Source organism: Stegodyphus dumicola, chromosome 1 (genome assembly GCF_044657685.1).
Source record: "Stegodyphus dumicola isolate Sdum_Otavi_A_Nest chromosome 1, ASM4465768v1".
In the NCBI taxonomy this organism is placed as follows: Eukaryota; Metazoa; Arthropoda; class Arachnida; order Araneae; family Eresidae; genus Stegodyphus; species Stegodyphus dumicola.
Genome location: NC_140768.1, coordinates 118259358 through 118283376, shown reverse-complemented (window position 1 = coordinate 118283376; position 24019 = coordinate 118259358). Strand labels below are relative to the sequence as shown.

General features: G+C 33.1%; 1 protein-coding gene across 5 annotated transcripts in view; it reads right to left on the bottom strand.

Annotated features, from left to right (window-relative positions):
* Window positions 1-18890: 18890 nt before the first annotated feature.
* The window catches only part of LOC118206052 (zinc finger SWIM domain-containing protein 7-like), a 51775-nt gene continuing 46646 nt past the window's right edge, over window positions 18891-24019 (bottom strand). For all 5 annotated transcript variants that reach the window (XM_085819735.1, XM_085819734.1, XM_085819736.1 and 2 more), the window contains 2 exons: window positions 23677-23699; window positions 18891-19101 (listed from right to left, as the gene is read on the bottom strand). In XM_085819735.1, the coding sequence (XP_085675861.1) occupies window positions 18997-19101; window positions 23677-23699 (128 nt within the window). In that variant the 3' untranslated portion in view covers window positions 18891-18996. The remainder of the gene's footprint in view (window positions 19102-23676; window positions 23700-24019) is intronic.

Sequence of the window (24019 nt, the reverse complement as noted above, 5' to 3'; positions counted from 1 at the left end):
CCTGCCGAATGTGAAATTTAATGGAAATCACTCCAGCAGAAGTTTATATGAATGGATCATTCTTTATTTAGTTAGATAATAAAGATATACAAATTATGGATATAGCATATAAAATCTCGTTTAATATTTCATATTACGATGCCATTTTTATCTGTTTTCAAAGTCGCATCATGTGGCCTATTTTGATGTAACTTTGAAAATATTTCGTGCAATCCCAAATACTACTTATTTTTTCAAAACATGAGGTTAAAAAATAGAACTTGCATCTTTCTTTGTTAAAATTAAACCAGTTTATTAAGAATGTATAGAGTTTACATTAAAACAAAATGAACTTTTATGATTGCGTCGTGACATCATTCTTATCCATTATTGGCACTAAATCATACTGTTTGGCAACAAGGTATATGTGTTAATAGTAATATTAATGTTACAAATATCTTGTTTATTAAAATTTCTAAAATACTTTGGTTAGTTTAATGCTCAATTGTCAGGTTTTTGCTACATATATGTTACGTTATCATTTCTGTTTAGTTAAATAAAATTTCCATAAGAATATATAATTTAAATAAGGTAAACACTTCATAGAAACCTTAATACAAGATATATTAAATATGAGCATATAAAACCGTAGTATGGATAGTAGATGCATGTTAATATCCATTATACACATATTCAAACATTGCACTCAAGTGGGTCTTGTCTTATATTATGTGTGGTGGTCAACTCAAGTGCATATTAGGGCCTGTTTTAGTCTTTGTAAATCACGTCTTATTTTATCACATGAAAAATTTTTAATTAAGCAATAATAATAAATGCATTAGGTGTAAATTTTTAAATAAAACTTTAGCAATAGAGTATTAAAAATCTGTACCAATCCAAAATTCTCCCTAGCCTCTTTTTTTGGCTAATTTTATAAGTTGTTTAACCAGTATTTAAAAATGCAATGTTGAAAAACAAACAAATATTTCGAAACAGCCATTTATATATACTTCAGATTAAACTTGTTAAATTTTTGCAACTAGACATTGCCAAGATAAAATGCAAGATTGCACACGTCAGAACATCAAAATGTGTTTTTAACAAAGTGCATAATTTAATACATACACAGCCAAGAGAATGCACTCAATCATGTAAAAATGGTGAAAATTGGTTAGGTGCAATGAGGACTTTTGTTCTGACAAAATAGCTAAAAAAATAGAATAAATTCAGAATATAGTTACCTCTCTTTTGATTCAGATGCAAGATAAAAGTATAGACATATATGTTTCAAAAAAATAAGCATCCTGATCTATGTAACATGTTAAAAATGAACTAATTGGCTAACCAGTTAACCATCATTCTGAGAATGGACATAGGTGTATGTTCTTACTTGTCAAGCATTCATCTGGGAAAACTTGAATGATTGAGCCTGCTATAAAAAGGAATTGACTGTGCAGAAGAAGTAACGAGAAAAGTAAACTCGGCAGTCTTTCTGGAAAGTGATGTGTTTTCTGCAATAAGAATGGATGGATGGGCTAAATTTGAATACAGAAGTGTACAGTGTGTGTGCAGTAAGTTGGCATTCAAAATACATGTAAGTCAAAAGGTTGATAGTTAGGGAAGAGGGATAGGAGACCTTCGGATTGCCCTCTGGGTGGTGTTCTTCCTCAAAACTGGAGTGGAACCATACCTATAGCTCACTTGTACTTATACACTGACTACCAATAAGTAATTAGACACCTAATGCAAGTGACGATATCTGCAATCCTAAGGTACGTCACGGACTCCGCCGTTATATATCGTGTAGGAAACAGCATCGGCTTTAGTCGCATGCAAGATGCCTCGCAGTTCAGAGCTCTCTGATTTCGAGAAAGGTATAATTATCGAGTATCACAAATGTGGCCAATCCTTAAGGGGACATATCTAGCGTTCTGAAGTACCCAAAATCGACAGTGGCCTATGTGATTAAGAAGTGGAAGGTGAGCGGTGATTGTCGGAATGTGCCCCGAGTCGTCAGACCAATGAAACTGGGAGATAGAGACCAACGAGTGCTGTCCAGAGAAATTCGGAAGAACCGCACCCAACCGATGGCCCTCATCCGCGAGGAGTTTCAACAGGCATCTGGGAGTATTGTTTCAATGAATACCATCCGTAAGGAAGCATATCTGCTTGGTTTTCATGGTCGTGCTGCTGCCCATAAGCCTTTGATCACAAAGTCCAACCGTGCTGCTCGGTTAATGTAGTGCAAAGCACATCGAAATTGGATCGTAGTTCAGTGGAAACGGGTTCTTTGGAGTGACGAATCAAGGTTCACCCTTTACCGTTCAGATGGTAGGGTCTGGGTCTGGCGTCTACCTGGAGAACGTCTCCTGCCAGAATGCATTGTGCCAACAGTCAAGTTCGGCGGAGGTGGAATTATGGTCTGGGGGTGTTTCTCCTGGTATGGGCTGGGACCCTTGGTCCCCATTCATGGTAAGCTCAACTCCGATGCCTACTGCACTATTTTGGATGACAATGTGCTTCCTACTTTGTGGCAGTTTTACGGGTTGGACCCGTTACTTTCAGGATGACAATGCCAGTTGTCATGTTTCGACGTTAACCAAGGCTTGGTATGGTGCCAATGTAGTTTATCGAATGGACTGGCGTGCCCAGAGTCCCGACCTGAAGCCTATCGAGAACCTCTAGGACGAGTTGCATCGCCGAATTCAGAGGTGCACTACCCGTACAAAATCGATGAAGGAACTTCTATGTCTTCTTCAAGCCGAGTGGAAGAAAATATCACTAGCTGTCATACAAAGACTTGTGGAAAGTATGCCCCGGAGGGTCCACGCTGTAATTACCTCTCGTGGAGGCTCTACCAACTATTGATTTTGAATAAAGTTAGTTTTTCTTTTCTATCACAGGTGTCCAAATACTTATTGGTAGTCAGTGTAATACAAATTGTAACTAAGGTGATCTCAGAATATTATTGACATTGCAATGAAGCTAAGAATATCATTTGAAGGATACTATGAAGTTAAGAATTCCTTGCTGCTGTAGGAAGTCTTTCCTCAGACTTTTATTTCTGGTGTGGGAGACATAAAGCATTGAAAAACAAAGGTAGATTCTATATGCAAGTCAGCATTTCTGCATAAAGGTATGTCTATGCAGTTGATATCCAGTATCAAACATATCCTATTACTGATGACCATTCCACTAGTTGAATACTATCCTATGTTAATTTGAGTAGATATAATTGTAAACATTATTATATGCTTGCTGATCATTAATAGGTAATGGAATGTATTATTCACTTTATGTACCAGGTATTCATCCCATAGTTTTCAGTGAGGAGTAAGGACCCAGTATTTCCATGCAAATGCAGTTTATTCAGTAAAATGATTTCCTTGTAACACGTTCCCAACAAGTTACTTATAAATCCTGTGTTTGTAAAAGTTCTTGCTCCTAGATAAAAATATTGTCTTATAGCCTGCATGACTTCATCTCAGTTTTTGGAACTGTTGCTCGTGTATTATTTATTCATGGTCAATGTCTGGGATGTAAGGAGGACAAGGTAAAACTTCTCAACCAAGTGTGTTGACCACCTATGTGGTTGCTTTCACCATATAAGGTTTTGGTGTTGTCTTGAATAATGATGACTCCTTTCTTATTGACTAGTGCTGCTGTTTCCAATGCAGTGCAGGTGCAACTCTCTTAACTTGGCAGTGATAGTTTTACCACTCTCAGGCAATTTAAAGAGCACAATACCAGCAAATACCTTCTGTTGATGAATGTGTTGTTTAGGGGCACATACTGCAGAATCAGTGGAAGACCTAGTGATATTTTCTTTTGCAGTTACTGTATGACACCCATTTCTCATCACAGTTGCCAACTCACCCAATTTAGGTGGAAAACTCCCAATTTCTAACTTTCTTCCGCCAACCTGATTTACAACATATTTCTCCCAACTTTCTCATATTTTTAAAATTTTTCTTGGTTTCTATGTAACTTCGCTTAATACTTCATAATTTGCACACACACACACACACACACCCAATAAAAAAAGTGATTTGGGGCATGTGAAAGCACCTGGCGTTACTCATAGAATTTTTTAGATTAGTTTTAGATTGCAAAGAAAACCAAAGTAGTTTCATCAGTGAGAAATTATGATGTGCTTTGTGAGTGAGTGTACAAGCCCAAAAATGTTGAGTTCCAGTTCTTCAATCAGCATAGAGGGCCGCCACTGTTTGTCATCTGGGATATATTAGCCAAAAAGTACAACGCAAGATCAAAGTTGCTATTCCATTTATCTTGTCGCTGAGTGGTGTGAGTGCACGTGCTTTTAAGAAATTATGATTTTGTGTTTTAGTTATGTCTGCAAAAAAGGTAAAATACTCATGTACTTTTGAAAAATGGTACACAGATGACTTTCCTTCTATTATTTCAGCCCACCAGCGGCCGAGCGGTAAAGTCGCTGAACACTGGTAGTTCGGTCTGAGGTTCGAATCCCGCGAACGGGCTGGCTGCATGGGCGTTTTCGTGGTTTTCCCCATGTGTAATGTGTATACTAGCCAGTTTCCCTTAGAAAGTCCTCCACGAATGCACCCCTCCCCTTAGGCAGATAGCTTCGAGGCTTTGCCATAATTACACACACACACACACACCTTCTATTATTTCCTCAAGGAAATGTAATAGATTTGTGATGTATACTATTTGTCATTGCGATTTTTTGATTGTGCATGGTGGAAGGGCCAATATTCTCAAACATCTGCATATGCAAAAACACAAGGACAACACGAGTTCTATTGGAAAAAAAAATAAATTAATTTCTTCTATGGAAACAAAGGACCAAAAAGTTAATGCAAAATGTATTGTTTGAATTTAAGAATTAGTATCTGAACTTTCAGATATTAATTAGTAAGTATTTTAAGTTAAATCATTATTAAAAAATATTTTTTATCATTTAAAAATCTTTTTGTCATTGAGAAAAATCTGATTTTTTTTAATGTCATAGGTTGGCAAGTATGCATGTCAATATGTAGTACAGGAATGGGGCTTTCTTGTTGCATGACAGCAATGAGCAAATGGTGAGGCACTGGAATTTGGCTTCCTCAGTCAGAATGTAAAGTAAGGAACCCATTTACTGAACTTTCATGTCTTTCCATGGCTGTGTAGATGCAATCAAATATCTCATTTGACACTCTAAAGGCTCCTTGCATGTTTGACAGGAATCATGCTTGATGTCCTCCTTCAGAACTTTTTTGATAATGGATGGGCACCTAGTTCAAGGCTTGTTTTGGAGGCTTTCATGTCCTAATGCAAATCAAATGAACAAGTTTCGTACTGTGCGCTCACTCATTGATGACTCTCCAAACAGGAAGCCTATTTTTCGAGCAGCTTCTGCAGCAATGATGCCCAGTTTTAACACATTAAGTAAATGTACCATAAAACACCCTTTGGCACCAACATGCCCACTTCAAGATTGTAGTTCCTACAGAACTTTCAACACTCCTCACAATTTTGCACTAACAGAGTTGATAGGCTTGGCAATATCTGACGTCATCCTAATAGGTTTGCTGATATCTGCTGTTTAAATTTCACTTTTAGCTCCAGTGCCACAAACTTTTTGGCATACCTGGTAACATCATAATTCTCTTGCAATGGTAGACAATATTACATGGTTATAGATAATGATAAACAGGTCCATACTGCTTGTGTAAATTCATAAGTATTCTATGTGGCATTCTATCATTTTATTGGCATCAATCAACTTTATTGCATTGTCATATTATTCTAACTGATGTCTTGGGCTGCAAATCGAATACACCAGTGGCTCTCAACCTTTCCCCAAGCACCCCTTTCACTGTTGCTAGATCATTTCCCCCTCTTCTTTCCACAACTTGAAAAATACATATGCATTTATTTAGATTTACATCATGTTTTTTAACATGTTTTTATAAATTAAATGAAACAAAAAAAAAAAAAAAAAGCATAAAAAAAGTTGATATATATCAAAACTTGAATAAAAGTAGTTTTTTATATTTATAAACTAAAACTAAATATTTAACAGCTAAATGAAAAGGCTGGCTGTATTCCCATTCCTGGAACTATGAAATCTCCCCCCCCTTCCCAGTCAAGTGCCTCTTAACCATACCAGTTAACCTCTTCCAGAACCTTACATTCTGTAAGGGTTTTCTCAATTGTGTTATTAAAACTGACCTTGCACTAGAGCTATGCTTTTAATGCAGTCTGTGTCTCTGATATGCATTTTCCATGTACTGTGTTACAGTAAATAATAATCATATCATACAGATCAGAAAATATTCTGAGGATGTGTCCTTTTTTCTATGAAGTGACATTACAGATTTATGTATAAAAAGTTCTTAAATTTTAAGTCTTAAGATGTAATTTAAGGCAATGAAGAATAATTTGGGTTCTCAGGTGCAACAATATGTTTAGTTACTACAGTCAGTTTACAACTATATTCTTTCAGAAATCTGCAGGTGCATTGTATCTTAAGACAAAAGTAAGAAAATATGCATGCAGAAAGCTTTTATTAGAAGTGATGAATCCCACCTTGAATTTTCCAGCTTGATGGATATATGTGGATTTCATAATAGCCCCAGAAATATTTTTTGCATCAACGAGTTTCTCTAAAATTTAGTGAAGACCTCATACTGGTGTGAGATTATTGTTTACAGATGAGAGTTGGCTTCTTGACCATTCTACCAGAGACAACAAATACCTGGACATGCACTTTAATAATCTGAATAATTTGGCTCAATCAACAATTGTGCAGAACTTTTAGACGAGTGGTTCTCAACCTTTTCTGCCCCAAGCACTCCTCCACTCATTTCCAAAACTTAAAAAATATATGTGCATTTATTTCAATTTAGATTATTTTTAATGCATTTCATAAATTAAATATGGAAAAGTATAGAAAATGTTGATAAATACCAAAACTTGAATTAAAAGCAATTTTTTTATATTCATAACTAAAACTAAATAAAACCCCTGTTTTAGACTAATCTGTATCCTTTACCTGACCATCAGAAATATTTACCCTGTATAAAGAAAATGAAGAATTCACTTATAAAATTTGAAATTTTATGATAAAGAACGAATGTATCTCTTGACATAGGCATGCATAACATTTTTAATAAATCATAAAATACCTGTACTGCAAAATGATGCTTCTGTTGACTTAGAGATTTAATAGGAAAACATGTCTGCTATGCAGCAATTTTTAAATAAATTCCTTTTAGTTTTCTTTAGTGAGTGCACTCATAATATTTCTAATTGCTTCCAAAAATTAAACACTCAGTGGTAAGCTCAACAAAAATGGAAAGTAAAGCTTTAACACCAAATGCACAAAGTAGAAAATGTATTTATGTTACAAAGAAAACCGGCATTATGCACAAAAGATATAACAAATATTTAATTTTTCTAAATTACATTATGATGTCATATTTGGGTAATTGACATATTGATGATGATGACAAGCTAAAAGCAATTCAACAAAACTTATATAAATAAGGTATGTGACTAAGTCAGATCTTCATACAAACTTTACAGTGATTGTCCATGTTTTCAAGAAGTTGACCAACCATCGCAGTTGCTAACAATGGCCATTCTTATATTAGATTAGTTTCCAATTGGCTGGAGGAGGTAAAGGTGCACAGACAGCATGCCCAAGAGTTTCCCAAAGATTTTCAATGCAATTAGGGTTCGTGGAATACAACAGCCACTCCGTATGAGAAATGCTTTCACTCTCCAAGTATTCATTAATGATGTTGGCACAATGGAAATAGGCATTATCATAAATAAGGAGGAAATCAAAACTAACTGCTATAGCATAGTCTCTCACAATGGGATGTATGACTTCATCTCAATACCAAGCAGCCATCAAAGATGTGCTGCTAAATATGATATCCCATCAAAATTCCAGCTCATGCCATGATGCTGCCATCTCTGAATGCCGGATGTTTGATGATGTTCATTCTGTGGGCCACATTCATTGTCAAATGTGTAAGCCATCTTTAATTGATCATGGGTGCCCTACAATTTTATTATTCCAATATAAAATTGTAGATGAATTGTGTAAATAAAATTATTTAGTCAATTATTCCCAATAAAATATTTGATAAATTATCCTCCTCCTTTTAGTACATTAACTATCACACCCATTTTAAATATAAAGCTTATTGTATAAAAACCTTTATGTAATTGTATTTTATTTCCTCAATGAAGTGATTCAAGCACTCCTTATTTCTGGCCATGATAAAACTGCTTGTTACTGCAACTGAATATGAACTATGATGGCTGCATTCTACAACTGGAATCTTTCCATTTTAACAAACCTGTATGAGTACTTCTCAGTAGTGACCTTCCACAGTTCTGAACTAGGTGTATTGCAAATAAAGACGAAAACCTCATCTCTTGGGCATTCCTTCAATAGATCTTATACGATGTAATTTCTTTTTGATTCATTAAAGATAGTATTTACGAGCTATCAATGCCTACGTCTGTCTAGGAACTTTTATAAGTTCTACATACTTTCTCAAGCCATAATGTTTTAGAACTGCATCATTCTTTTGTATTTATCCTATATAATTACTAGTTCAATAAAAGGCAATCAGAATGAACCATGTTACAGTTTTTAATAGAATTTACATTATCAGTTTCGAAACAGAAGTTGGGTGCAGGACGGTGAACTTTTTAACCAGTTCACCATCCTGAAAAATGCAAACATTTCGTATAATTTTTCTCCTCCAAAGATAAACTTTTAGTGCTGGAAACTACCTCAGAGTTTTTCTTTCCCCCTTTCACCAGCCGTGAAGACCTATTTAGATGTTCTGTTCAAATCAGAAGTTCTGTTGTTGTTGTTGAACTGCGTACTTGTCACACTCAAGGATACTGAATAACAACTGCCTAATGAGAACCATAAAACAAACTGGTGTATTGCTTAGAGCAGATCTTTTTCACTTTGACCTCACTTCTTGTAACTAAATCTATTGCAATCTATTACAACATAAATGGCATTTTTAATTGTCAAATAAAAGCTTAGTTCATTGCAGTAAGTCCATTAGCTAGTACAGTCAAAAGTCGTTAATCCGGACTCGTCGGGACTTCGGCGATTCCGGATTATAGATCATCAGTTTAAATCTCGTAAGATGGCATGCAGAAATTCTAAAATTAAAAATATGAAACCGTAATTTATGAAATAAAGAACAATTATGATCTAAAGGGTATCAAAATTTGCAAAAAGAAAAAGCTTAATATTTATTTGTTTACTTTATTAAACATTTCTTTCAATGTAAGTTGTTTAAGTTTTGCTTCGTTTCATGTGATAATACTTTCTCTTTAATTCTATTAAACAGACATAATTTCTTGTTCAGTTACAAAGTTCCGCCGTTCAAGTCCTATAATTGCTGTGTCAAGAACACCAACTAATTTGTCAATCGAAATTTTTTTGTTTTCAATAACCTCTGTCACTTTTCTTCGCTATCGGAAGCGAATTATAATGACGAGGAACTTGTTTTAAATCATATCAAAGACGGAGCATATCGAGATGAAATACTACATTTGGTAAGGAATTATAAGCCAAATAAAATAAAAACATCTGCGCTGAAGATAAGGATAGTGCTGACAAATCAACTTCCAATTCATTACGCGCCCGCCGCCGAGCAGCGTGAAATTGATAAACAGATTTCGGATTTCAAAACATACTTTAGCTTTAGATCCTATACATATTAACAAATATATATCGGAAATTCTATTTGATATAATCGAAAGTTTAAGCTTACTTTTATAAAATTGCTCTTACAGTCTGCAAAAAATAATAAGCCGGATGCAATTCGAAAATTAAGGAACAATGCAATCATCAACATTAACTGAAATAGATAATTAGATAATTTTAGCTTATACGTCCATTATACATAAAATGCGCACGCGAAAACGTATTCTGCACTTGCGCACACTCAGATGCGCAGTCGTAAAAGGTCTTACGCGCACGCGTGAACGCCTCTGCGCATGTGTCAACGCGGCGCATGCGCAGAAAGTTTTTAGTTTTAATGTCCGGATTATAGATCATTCCGAATTATGGGTGTCCGAATTAACGACTTTTGACTGTATTAGCAATTATGAATGGAAACTGAAAATCATGACATAATCCCAAACCGAGATTTAGCCTTTTTATGTCATAGGTGGAGATATCTGTGCCATTAACTGCATACAGTTTGTATTGAGTTTTACATTTATTCTGTAAAGTAGCAAGAATTATGCTTACGTCAGCTCAGCTATCAACAAGAAAGTGCAAATTTGATCTTCAGTTATGAATGAATAAACGAAATTTGTGACAGCCCTTCATATTTTCTGCAGAAGAGTTTGCCGCTGAACCTACTGTAGATTTGAGTTTTCCTGGTTTTTGAAACTTGTTTACCTAAGCACATGGAGGCCAGCATTTCTGTGGAATGCATTTTGCTCCAAATCGGAAATGATAGAAACAAAATTTGCCAATTGGGTCATATTGTTTACAAGATTGGCTTCGAGATTGTGAATGGGAATTATGTGATTCCATAGTCCCGTGTCTTAAGCGAATGGTTATTTGATCGATTTTTTTTATTCAAGAGATGTAAATTTTTGCAACAAATCAATTACAGGAATGGAAGTGGCATTAACACTAAATACTTCTTGCTTCCTATTCATATCACTAATTTTATCTGACATAGATGCTAACTTGGTTACATCTTCATCACTAACTAATAATATATTTTTTATTGAGTCAAGTAGCTTCTCAAGCCATAATGTTTTGATTAAATTTTCAGACACATCTGTAGTAGCAACTAATTTCAATTTCTGCAAAAGTTGGCCTGGTTTCTTGTCTGCAAGCTCTGTACCAATATTAAAATGCTTAATCCATACATTTTCACTTTCCTTAAATAAATGTAATAACCTAGATTTAGCATCAAAATATTTTGTGGCACTTTTGTTCGCTGCAAAATTTGCCCAAATATTTTCGATGAACCTAAGTTCAAGCTGTGAAACTAAATAATTAAATTTAGTTTCTTCTGAAATGATATTACTGATTTTAAACTGTGCTTCAACTTAAAAAAACCTTATCTCTGCCTTTCATTTCAAAAAGGGGGTATTTTTACACTCACCTTATAAAGTTATGGCGACTGCATGGATTCAGCAGTTTCAGATGAGTCATTTGTTGTCATTTCAAAAATTAAACAGGGTCACCAAAATGTAGCCTTGGCTACCGATGTTTAAACTAAATTGTAATAGGAGCAGGAAAAATTTACAAACAAATAACTAAGTTTATTGCTTTATTTTTCAGCTATCAAAATGAGCTGCTACTAGAATAGCAACATTTGAAAACAGAAGTAATCATGAATCATTACTCGTTGCCATAAAATACTTTAAATAAAAAATAATTATTACTCTTGCAATAACTGGGCCACTACACTATTTCCATTTAAGAATTAGTAACTGAACTTTCAGATATTTAGTTTTAAAGTTTATTCATTATTAAAAAGAATATTTTCTTTGCATATACAGGAATACCTCACACAGTGCTGATCCCACTATAGTATGGTTAGTAATGTGAGTAATAAATTTCACTCAGTACTGATTGATTCACTGTTGTGCAGTTTGGAAAGATTTTGCACCAAAGTAATATAGCCGAAATGTTCCCGCTAAAATATGTACTACCAAAATGAAAGGTTTTGATTGGTCTTAAATGCATGCACAATTCGCCGAGAGACGTGACTCACAGAGTAAACTTACCTTAAATCTCTACAATAGTCATATTGCATGATCATTTATCATTCTCACTATCTGATTCACACTGCCTGATCTGCTCTTTTCTTTAAATTTTATCTGTAATTCATTCCATAACCCATTTATAATGAAACAAAAATATGATACTAGTTGCAATAAGACAAACAAATATAAATTACAGTCAGAAGTCGTTAGTCGGGACTTCGGCGATTCCGGATTATCGATTTTTCCGGATTATAGATCATCAGTTTAAATCTCGTAAGATGGCATGCAGAAATTCTAAAATTAAAAATATGAAACCGTAATTTATGAAATAAAGAACAATTATGATCTAAAGGGTATCAAAATTTGCAAAAAGAAAAAGCTTAATATTTATTTGTTTACTTTATTAAACATTTCTTTCAATGTAAGTTGTTTAAGTTTTGCTTCGTTTCATGTGATAATACTTTCTCTTTAATTCTATTAAACAGACATAATTTCTTGTTCAGTTACAAAGTTCCGCCGTTCAAGTCCTATAATTGCTGTGTCAAGAACACCGACTAATTTGTCAATCGAAATTTTTTTGTTTTCAATAACCTCTGTCACTTTTCTTCGCTATCGGAAGCGAATTATAATGACGAGGAACTTGTTTTAAATCATATCAAAGACGGAGCATATCGAGATGAAATACTACATTTGGTAAGGAATTATAAGCCAAATAAAATAAAAACATCTGCGCTGAAGATAAGGATAGTGCTGACAAATCAACTTCCAATTCATTACGCGCCCGCCGCCGAGCAGCGTGAAATTGATAAACAGATTTCGGATTTCAAAACATACTTTAGCTTTAGATCCTTTACATATTAACAAATATATATCGGAAATTCTATTTGATATAATCGAAAGTTTAAGCTTACTTTTATAAAATTGCTCTTACAGTCTGCAAAAAATAATAAGCCGTATGCAATTCGAAAATTAAGGAACAATGCAATCATCAACATTAACTGAAATAGATAATTAGATAATTTTAGCTTATACGTCCATTATACATAAAATGCGCACGCGAAAACGTATTCTGCACTTGTGCACACTCAGATGCGCAGTCGTAAAAGTTCTTACGCGCACGCGTGAACGCCTCTGCGCATGTGTCAACGCGGCGCATGCGCAGAAAGTTTTTAGTTTTAATGTCCGGATTATAGATCATTCCGAATTATGGTTGTCCGAATTAACGACTTTTGACTGTATTGCCTATTTGAAATATTCTTAAAATTTGTTTCATTATTTTCTTGATGCACTGTAACAAAAATAATAATTGAATTATTCCCCATATATTTTCATATATTTAAATAAAAATGTATTTTCTTTATGTGAAAAAATCTTTTTTTTAGGTTAGGTATTTAAGGTTTTTATTTAAAGATACTTCTTCGGCCTTCTTAATGGTCAGCACACTCGGTGTGTATTCGAAAGGTCCGTGGTTCGAGTCCCAATGAGGGCATTGCTCATTTTTCATCCAAAGACATTTTTCAACTTGCTTCAAAATAACCTAATATCTCTACAATAACACCCAAACTAATAAGGTGGTGGATGATGATTCTCCACTACCAGGATATGGCGATTGGGTTCCCCAATTCCCAGTCGCCCCTTAAAAGGGGGAGTATATAAGGTATTTCTCCCGCCTTCGTGGTGTAACAGTCAGCACACTCAGCATGCATTCAAGATGTCCGTGGTTTGAGTCCCGGCGAGGGTACTGCTCATTTTTCATCTCTCTTGCTTTAAAATTTACCTAATGTCTCTACAATGCAATTATTTTAGGTTTTTTTTTTTTTTTTTTTTTTTTTTTTTTTTTAGCTTATTGTTCTTTTTCTACTGCAAAGAAAGTTTTAATTATGTAAAGTGCCTATTTCGAAGACTAAGAAGGTAGTAACCGTTTCTAGTTTTTCTCTTTGAATAGATTACTAGAGCAGCGACAATTCTTTTGAATAATGGACTTAAAATTCAACATTATTCATAATAAAATTAAGCAGCAAATTTTTTATCATTTTTAAATTAGTTGTTGCAACTATCTTTATAATTCCATTAATATTTCCTTTTTCCTTATCATAGCCTCATAAATGTACTGTATTTGACAGCATATAAGACGCACCCTTATTTAGAAGGTCACACACATGTTAGATGTAGAGAAAGTTATGTGTGTCTAGACCTTTATCCGGGCTAAAAATAGCATTCAGTATTGAAAGTTAACCTGTGTCCTTAACGTATAAGACCGAGGTAACTTTTTTTGAGACCAAATTTAGGAAAAAAAGTGTGTCTTATATGCCGTCAAATACAGTAAATGGCTTCAAGAATTGTATCTTCTAACTCTATCCTCATAAAAACTTTTCAATGTCCTTACAGTTAAGTTAGGTGAACTAAAATACATACCTAAATTTATTTCATGAGGTTTTGGTATATGTAGGTTAAAAAATGTTTACCTCCATAAAGAGTCATATAAATGAGATACAACTGCATTTGATTGTTTATTATAATACTAGTTATTTCCTACCTGTTATAGACATTTTCCCTCCTTATTCTTAGTTCCCTTAGCTCAATTTTCTTTACCAGAGGCTAGAGTAATTGAAAAACTTCTCTCTGCTCTCTTATTTATACAGTCGTATATGAATCATGTGATCTCTCAGATGAACCATAATTCCTGGAATTCCCACAGTTAATATTTTATGTCATAATCGTATTCCAGTTACCTTATGCTACAGTATATATTTTTTTTTCCTGTCATCATATCAATTATATTCTCTCACTTTTGTTTGATTGGATTGGATTATTCAGTTATGGCAAAGCACACGAGGGCTATCTGCCTAAAGGGAGGGATGCCTTTCGTGGAGGACTTTCTAAGGGAAACTGGCTCGTATACACGTTACACAAGGGGAAAAACCACGAAAACGCCCATGCAGCCAGCCCGTTCGCGGGATTCGAACCTCAGACCGAACTACCAGTGTTCAGCTTCTTTACCGCTCGGCCGCTGGTGGGCCTCACTTTTGTTTGAAATAAGGATAAAAAAATGGCATTCTCATTTTTAGATAATACTTTTGCATTAAAAAAAAAGTAACTTGGTATGTCACAAAAAATATTATTTATCAAAATTATTCTTTTGTATAACTCATTTCAAAGCATGGGACTGTACATAAACCTACATCACATTTCTGACAATAAAAACAAGTTTCTTTTCTTATTCTCTTATTTTCATTGTTCTTATGTTACTGTCAATAAATAAAAACCATCTAGTCAGAAGAGCCTTTTTAGCTGTAGTTGGCACATATGCTGGAAAATTATTTCCTTTAAATCTCAAAGGGCTATAGAATTCTGATCCGATACAGATTTTGCAATTTCTTTTTTTTTTTCCCCATTAATTGCTCCTCTAATTTTAGGCAGAAATAAAGATGATCAAGTTATCCATCATTCTTTTTATACAACAGAAAACAGTTTGAGACAGCGAAGTCGAGAAAATGTCTAAATATTTTCTTATAATATTTCTTTTGTTTTCTTTTAAGTGAGTAATTTGTAACTGCTGCATCCATTCTGTAAACACCACCCACAGTATTCTTATATTCAACAACTGCTTTTGTTTTTTAGATGATTTCTTTTGATATTTGAACCATTTTGGTGGAATGAACTGTGCTTACAATAGCTACTGGTTTTTTATCTTGCCATTTCAATATGAGAATCTTTGCTTTTTGAAAAGCTACCATTTTTCCTTTTCCAATTTTTTGTTCTTTATTTCTGCAGGAACACCTTTACAATTTATTCGTAGAGTTCCATATATGTTGGTTTTTCTCTATTAAAATTTCTGCCAAAAGGGAAGAATTGTAAAAATTGTCAACTGCTACACAGTAGCCTTTGTCAAAATAGTCGTCTAAAAGGGTTGTAGAGTCATTAGGTTAATTGGAAGCAGAAAAAATGAAAAATATGCAACCACCTTCGCCGGGAATCGAACCATGGATCTCTGGAATACCGGCCCAGCATGCTACCGTTACACCACAAAGGCACGCTAGGGAAGTGGGAGAAATACCTTATATACACCCCTTTTTAAAGGGCGACTAGAGTTTTAGGGGATCTAGTCGCCAAATCCTGTGTGCGGAGAATCACCATCCACAACCCTTTTAGTTTGGGTGCCACTTGTAGAGTCATTAGGTTAATTGGAAGCAGAAAAGATGAAAAATATGCAACCGCCTTCGCCGGAAATCGAACCACGGACCTCTGGAATACCAGCCCAGCAATCTACCGTTACACCACGAAGGCACGCGAGGGAAGTGGGAGAAATACCTTATAGGGTAAGAACAGATTTGGAGGCTGTCCCCAAATTTTCAAATTCAGACCAATACACTGTTTTCTTTCCCAGTGTAAATTGTGAAATTTAACACATAGCCTAAAAAAGATTCACATAAAATAAAAAATTTAATGCCAAAGCATGCTCTTTTAGAGGAAATAAATTGTTTTCATCCAGGTCTTCCTTTAAACATCAACACAGACTCATCTACAGGGATGTCTCTTTCTAGAGTGTAAACCTCTTTGACATTCTTTACAATAGTATTCACTAAAGTTTCAGCTTTTTTAATGGGTTGTTCCTTTCTTCTTCATTGTCATAATCTGTTTTATTTGCAAAATGCAAAAACTTTAAAATTAATCTGAATCGGTTTTCACTCATAATTTTAGAGAAGTATAGATAATTCAGGTGCAGGTATCTGTGACCAATACATGCTCTCTTAGGGTTTTTCATGAATGTTTTCTACAATCATCAAAGAGAAAAATACAGACATTTCTGCTTTATTGGTGTCACTCCAAGATATGCACCTTGATTTTGCAATTAGTTCATTACCATCTAAAAACTGAGCTGTTTGCAAATTGGTTTGGTCCACAATATATTGGATTAAATTGTCATCAAAAAAAAGCTTCTGGAAATATTCTAGAGGATCTGTTGCATTTATTTGTTTCTTTATAGTTAATTTTTTAGTAAATGGAAACCTCGATGATGCAGGAGGTGCAAATCAGTGTTTAATTTGCACAAATTTCTTGCCATAGAAATATCCTCTATGGAAGAATCACTTTCAACGTCGGATTCAGAAGAGAGACAGCTCAGTTCACTTTCACTTGAAGACCCCATTACTGAATTAAAATTAGAATGAATAATAAATAAATTTTAGATAAAAATTAGTTACAATCTTTATGTAGTTTGACAATAAAAATTACGCACAAATTGAAAAGAAAACTATGAAAAGTAGCAATAGCAAAGTAGAATTCTACTGCAAGTTCAGTTTTTGAAAATTGAAGAAAAAGGGAGTGTGCTGTGAATAATTATTTCAGAAACTTGATTGGATAATGGATAAGTAAGGATCTTGTTGAAAATTCCTCTTTTTACGTCCACAAACGTATACAAGCTGAGAACAATTAAATGAAAGAAAAAAAATCACAGGATGGTACGGTAGCTCGCTTGAATCTTCCTGTCTTAGACTGCTGAAGTATCTTAGACCCATATCTCAGTAGTCAAGACTAGGAAAACAAATGTGTTCGGATGTTGAAAAGGTTTAAGAAAGTTAAATAATAATATTTGACTAATTATTGATAAATACAAATTAATGTAATATAAAAAGCTTAAGTTTATTAAATAAACATCCATAATGAAGATACTTTTCATTAATAATGTAACTTTCCATTATATTTTTTAGGTGTATGTTGAAAAGGTTTAAGAAAGTTAAGTAATAATAGTTGACTAATTATTGATAAATACAAATTAATATAAAAAGCTTAAGTTTATTAAATAAACACCCATAATGAAGATACTTTTAATTAATAATGTCACTTTCCATTACATTTTTTAGGTATATGCACAGCATAAAATTTATACCAAATTTTTTTCGGAATAAATGCTCACAGAGAATTAATGTGAAGTGAAAAATCAATGCAATTAAATAGTAAAAAAAATAGAGTAAATAAAAAAAAAATCCATTGAAGAAATCCGTTTTCGGTCTGAAGAACTATTATATGAATGGTGTTGTGATAATACCAAAGTATATCAGCTGTCTCTTGCCGGTTTAAAAGCATAAGGCTCACACATATTTTTAATCCAATTAATCCTTTGTGTAAAAATAAAGGGGAGAAAAAAGATCTCTATTGTAATCATAACAAAGCCAAAGTAGTGGGCTACCCCAGCAGTCAATTATTTTCAATGAAGTACTGAAAGAATCGGAAAAGCATGAGGCAATGTCCTTGAAACAAGCTAGTTTTTATGGGTACTCATTTGAAAGATACAGAAATAAAAAAAAAAAAAGTATGTAATAGTGAAAATGTTTAGTACAAAATATAATTATTCATTTAGGAAGGAAGGAACTAAAAGAAACTTTTTTTCTTTTAGTTCAATTCAAAAGGCAATCGAAATTCCACATATTGATGTATTTTTTTTTTTTTTTTTTTTTTTTTTTTTTTTTTTAAATGCCAAGACTTTTAATGCTGTAGCTTTCTCAATAAATGAGATTTAAAAAATAGAAAAGTATGGATTAAAAAGTAAAGTATTAATTAATAATTTGAGTTTTGAAAAATGAAATGTAGTTTGAAAATTTCAGTTCAATAATATCATTCATAATTGGTGCATAGTCATAATGAAATTTAAAGCAAATAACATTTCCATCTGTGCAGGTAAGATGATAAAATAAAATGCATACATTAGGTATAATATTTCAATGTAATTCGTAGTTCAGAGAATAGTATACAGATTATATCCTCAGGGAATCATTAGGAATTGAAAAGATATCACTTAAAACCTTCAAATGTCTTTGTTCATTAATGGAAGGGAGAAAGTTGTTGTGTATGTCACGAGATGTGTTAAGAGGGTTATTCACTCGGAGAAAGTGATCCCCCATCCTTTACCTTCCTGATACAGCTTGCTGTGATCCTAATGCAATACCACTGTGGAGATAAAGTGTAACCAATAACCTATTAATCACCTTTAATTTTTGACTCAGTCGGGGGGTGGAAAAACATGATGCAACGAATGTATGTCAGGGGTCACAGTCCAGCCCACATTTCACCCCGAAGAGAATGCATCTTCACGCATTTCCTGTAAACGAGCCTTTCTTGGGGCAAATGGTGAACTGGCTAAACTGAATTACACATAACAAAAATTAACTGATATTTCTTTTTTTAATTTAAAAAGAAATATAATAATTTTTACATTAAGTTGTACCGAAATATAATGCAGCAGAAATATGGTTTGACGATATGTATGAATTAACCTTCGCCTTCAAGCATCAAGGCAACAGTTTCATCAGAATATTGTACTTCTTTGCACAATCCCATGGCTGAACTTAGTAGAGTTGCTAATTTATGTTTGCACTGCAATGAGACAATTTTCATGTTATGAAATAGACATGTGATCAATTATTTTTAAAAAGTTATGAAAATAAACAAAAATTATATCATACTTTATTCTTCATAAAAATAAATTTAAGATATTTTGCAGGTCTGTTCACAAAATATTTCTTGAAAAATATTTTAAACATGTTTCCAGATATTTTATAGTTTACCCACCATTGAAAACATACATAAAATTATTTGAATTATTTATGTTTCAAATTTAATGGAAATGATTTTTAAAATAATTTGCTTTGGTAATAAATTATTGTAAATAAGCGTTATGAGGCATTTCTTTTAATTTCATGATAAAAAATTATTAACAAATTGTTTACAATAAAAGCAGTTATTAAAAATTACTTTATAAGATAGGAATACAAAATAAGTCACATTCTTCCTGTCAATCCTAATACTATAATACTTGTCAAGGCATAAGTTTAAAATGATAGTTTGATAAAATTTTATTCTAGATTTTATTATTTTAGTAAAATCTAGTTTTAGTAATTGGGGAGGAATAAATAAAATTACTCAGTAATGATTTAAATTAAATTACATATATCGGAAAAATTTAAGTGAAAATAAATTCATTAGTGAATGATCGTGCGAGATTTAGATGTGTTGCTGGATGGTAATATACTGAAAAAAAAATCTATATATAAAATAAAGAGTACTTGTTCGTTTGTCCAGAATTCATACAAATTAACAGTTTTATGCTAATCTTGATGAAGCCTGCCACACTTAACATTCAAAGCAAAAGGAAGGTAACTGTCTGCATAAGATTTTAAAAAAAGTCTCCCAATGGGGTCCACACTCAGGACATTAACATTAGAACAGTGCTCTCATGTCATCCATCTTAGGTTCACATCACCATTGTTGCATTCCCACTCTTAGCAGAAATCATACATGCTACACAAGGAATTTATGATTATTTTTTACAAAAAAATATTTCTATGCAGTTGCAATTTTAAAATCATGTCACCCATCTCATGTTCATGTTGCTGTTGTTGTGTTCCCACATACCAGTTCTTACTAAAATCATTAGATGGTGCTATGCTTGTTTATTTTAAGAACAGTGTAGAACCTTCTAAGGCAAATTTAAATGCACATTCTCTATATTCTATATCTATATTCTCTATACCGTAACTATTTCAAAAACAGTGAAGGTAGACAAGTGAATGGTGATTTTCCCAAAAAGGATGCAATCGATAGTAAAGCAAATATCAGTTCTTACTAAAACCATTAATGGCACTATATTAGTTCTACAGTTTTCTACATTATTATTTCAATTTTGTAAAATTTTTCACACTTTGAACCAAAATAATAGGAAAATCACTGTTTATCCTGAAATTAAAAAACTAATAATAAACAAAATGCCATGCCATTCTCTTCACACTGCGTAAAGCCTGGGCAATGCCGAGTATTTCAGCTACTGTTACAATTTTATTCTCTTCATTTTTAGATAACTGATTAGTGGTAAAACAGAATATAGGGTTTTGCTATGTCTAGAAGCTTATCTCAACATCCTGCAGACCTCAACTTAATGACTGCAGAGTGAGTTGTCACTTTAGTCTGAACTAAAGTGAACCGACTATGGCATAAAAAAGATTGAAATAATCTCTTTTATTTAACTCAGGCCCACCAGCGGCCGAGCGGTTAAGTCGCTGAACACTGGTAGTTCGGTCCGAGGTTCGAATCCCGCGAACGGGCTGGCTGCATGGGCGTTTTCGTGGTTTTCCCCATGTGTAACGTGTATACGAGCCAGTTTCCCTTAGAAAGTCCTCCACAAAAGGCATCCCTCCCCTTAGGCAGATAGCCCTAGTGTGCTTTGCCATAATTAAATACAACACCACCACCACCACCTTTTATTTAACTCTCAAATGAGCAGAAAGCACTACATGTCCGACAGATGAACCTCCACTACTTGCATGTGTTTAGTAGAACATAAGATGAAGTTAATTTCAATGCAAGTAACAAAGTCTGAGACTATACACAAAATAGACTACTTAAGCTGGCTCAAGATAATTAACGGTGCATATTTTAAACATCGGTTATCAAGAAGGTAGAGCCAGAATAACTTGCAAGAGTTGGTGTTAGTACATAACTGCAAGGTAAGGCTGTCAGAAGTTCTGACTCTTAAGGTATTTAAATTTCAGCTTAAATATTCAAATATTAATTTGCATTCCGGTGAGGACTACAGAAAGAAGGAGTTAAAATAAAGGTTCAGATCTTAGTAACAGGTTAATTAATATAAAATCCTATAATGAAATAAGGGAAAGCATTTCAGTTTTATTTGCAACTATAGATGGTAAACAGTTCATTCTTAATAATTTATCAAATTCACTAAATAATTAATTTTAATATATTTTAACTCTTCAGAATTAAACATTTCATGAGCTGAATACCGTAAAATTATTTTAATTTGCAGTTCTTAGCTAATTCCAGCATTTTCAGCTAAACAGTCATGTTGTTTTGAATTTATAGCCATCTTTTTTTATTTTAAAGTTTTATTCCTTCCTTTGGTCATTATTGACTTACATTTTTGTTTCTCCAGTTATCTGGATAATTGAAAGTATCAGCTCTAGTTTCTGCTTTAGTTCACTGTAAGTCTCCCGGCAAAATTTTGCTATTTCTGATAATTTTTTTCAGAACATCTATTTTTTTTTCTAACCAAACTACATTAGTAATATTCCTTTTTTGTTTAATTCTATCAGATTCTATCTATTCTATCTTCACAACATCAAATTTTTATGCTTAGATGAGCTGACATAGTCTTCACTGCTTATTACAGTCTTAAAATTAAATCATTTATTGAACGTCCAATTCATGGCAAAGTAAAATAAGATTTTAGGCACTAAGTATGTTTTTCTTTGAGCATTTTTATACAAAAAATTTTATATTAAAGCTATTTCAATTTATAGGCTCTATTAAAGAATGATGCATTTCAGTTGATAATTACAAAATTTCAATGAAGAATAAAGAACTATAAAATTTCAAGCTAGAAAGTGAACTAAAGTTAAATTTATCATGTAAACATAAATAGGTTAAAAATAGATTGAAAAAGGCAATACATTTTGATTGGAAGAGATTACACTGGATTAACCTGAACCATGGCAAAGCACAATAGCACTATTTGCCTAAAGGAAGTGATGCCTTCATGGAAAACTTTTCATGGTTCAGTAAGTATCGGCGTCATGAATACAAGGAAAGTTGTATAGTCCAGAATGGCAACATCAGAAAGTAAAGAACATTTATGATTCAAAATAGAACAGAGCGGGCGTTACCAGCGAACAGAGGCAGAAGTGGGCACTGCTCACCGCAATTGTAATTAATCTCTTATCGTTTAAATTCTTTTATTATATCAATAAAATATGTTGTTTAAATAAATAATCAATAAATTTGTTTCGTAACAAAGTTTGGCTTTATCACTTCTATTATTCGGAGTATATACAATCATATTCCATATATTGTTCCATATATAATAATCATATTCCATAATCATACTCCGAATATTCGGAGTATCTACAATCATCTCGGCGGGTCATTATAAAGGTGAATAAAAATGAAATATTTTCGTTAGATATTCTCAACAAAGAAGTTTTACTCAATGTTTTACTCATGGAAACAAAGAAGTTTTACTCAATAGTCAAAGTTTTACTCATGGAAAATTGGTTCATATGCATAGGAAAACCTTGAAAACTCCCAACTACTCAGCAAGCCTTTTTAGTATGATTTGAACCTGGACTAAGCTACCTGTATTCAGTAGTTTTAGTGCTCAGCTGCTAGTGGGCCTGACCCTAAATTTATATTTTATTTAATGATATTTTAAATTATAATTTTGTTTAGCAGCAAATTCATTACAAAAATATAATTCCCAGATTGATTGGCCAATTTGTGCTGCATACATATGGTGGTTCAGGATCGAAGAAAAGAAGAACACCAAAACACTCAACATTTACTTCACTTCAGAAATTAATGACTGATTTACATGTGAGCAAACAGCTGCCCAAAAGGTTGTTCCAAACACTTTCATAGGGTTGTATCGCATATTAAAAACCTTTCCAAAGATCAACTGTTTAATACAACTTTTCTGGTTTGGCACATGATATAAAACAACCAATCACCACAGGTCACTTCGGGATTATCGTGTAGAAATTGGTTCTCCACGGCAAACACAGAGATTACTAGTAAAGAACAAACATTTTAGATATTTAGTTCATCATTACTAGATGACTGGGTGAAAATGTCCTATCTACATCTTTTTCCAGAAAGGAATAAAAAATTGTGCATCTTTCTTTCTATGATACACCCAGTAGAGAAAAAATTATTGAAATAATTGCTTATCCCGAACATATGGATGGCACTCTTACTCAAAATGCTGCTGTGCCTTATGGCTTTTATATTGCATAAAATAAATGAAATTTACATTTGTAACAAGATGATGACACTAATGTGAAATGTATGAAAATCTAAATTACTTCTATAATAAACTTAACATATAATTTGGTTCAACTTTTACAATAAAAGAGAATGAAATTAATTTTTTTAATTAAAACTTACCATATATTGCCCTTTTCTGAGAACTGCAAAGGGAAAAATTATTTAATTACAGTTTCTCAACAATTAAAATATGGCCAACATACATGTTCAGATATGTTTTATACATTTTTTGTTCAAAATTTAGTTTTGTTCCAAGTTTTGTTCAAAATTTATAAAAGCAAGCAAATATTCTTTTGACTAAGATTACAGATATTCACAAACTTTATATACACTGCACTACTTCCAAATATTCAAGTTAATACTTATTAGTCATTTCTGCAGGCATATGTATAAATTTAGTTCCTTTTTCTAAATTTCTGAAATAAAATTTTGTTAAAAAAATACATAACACTATAGATTATTC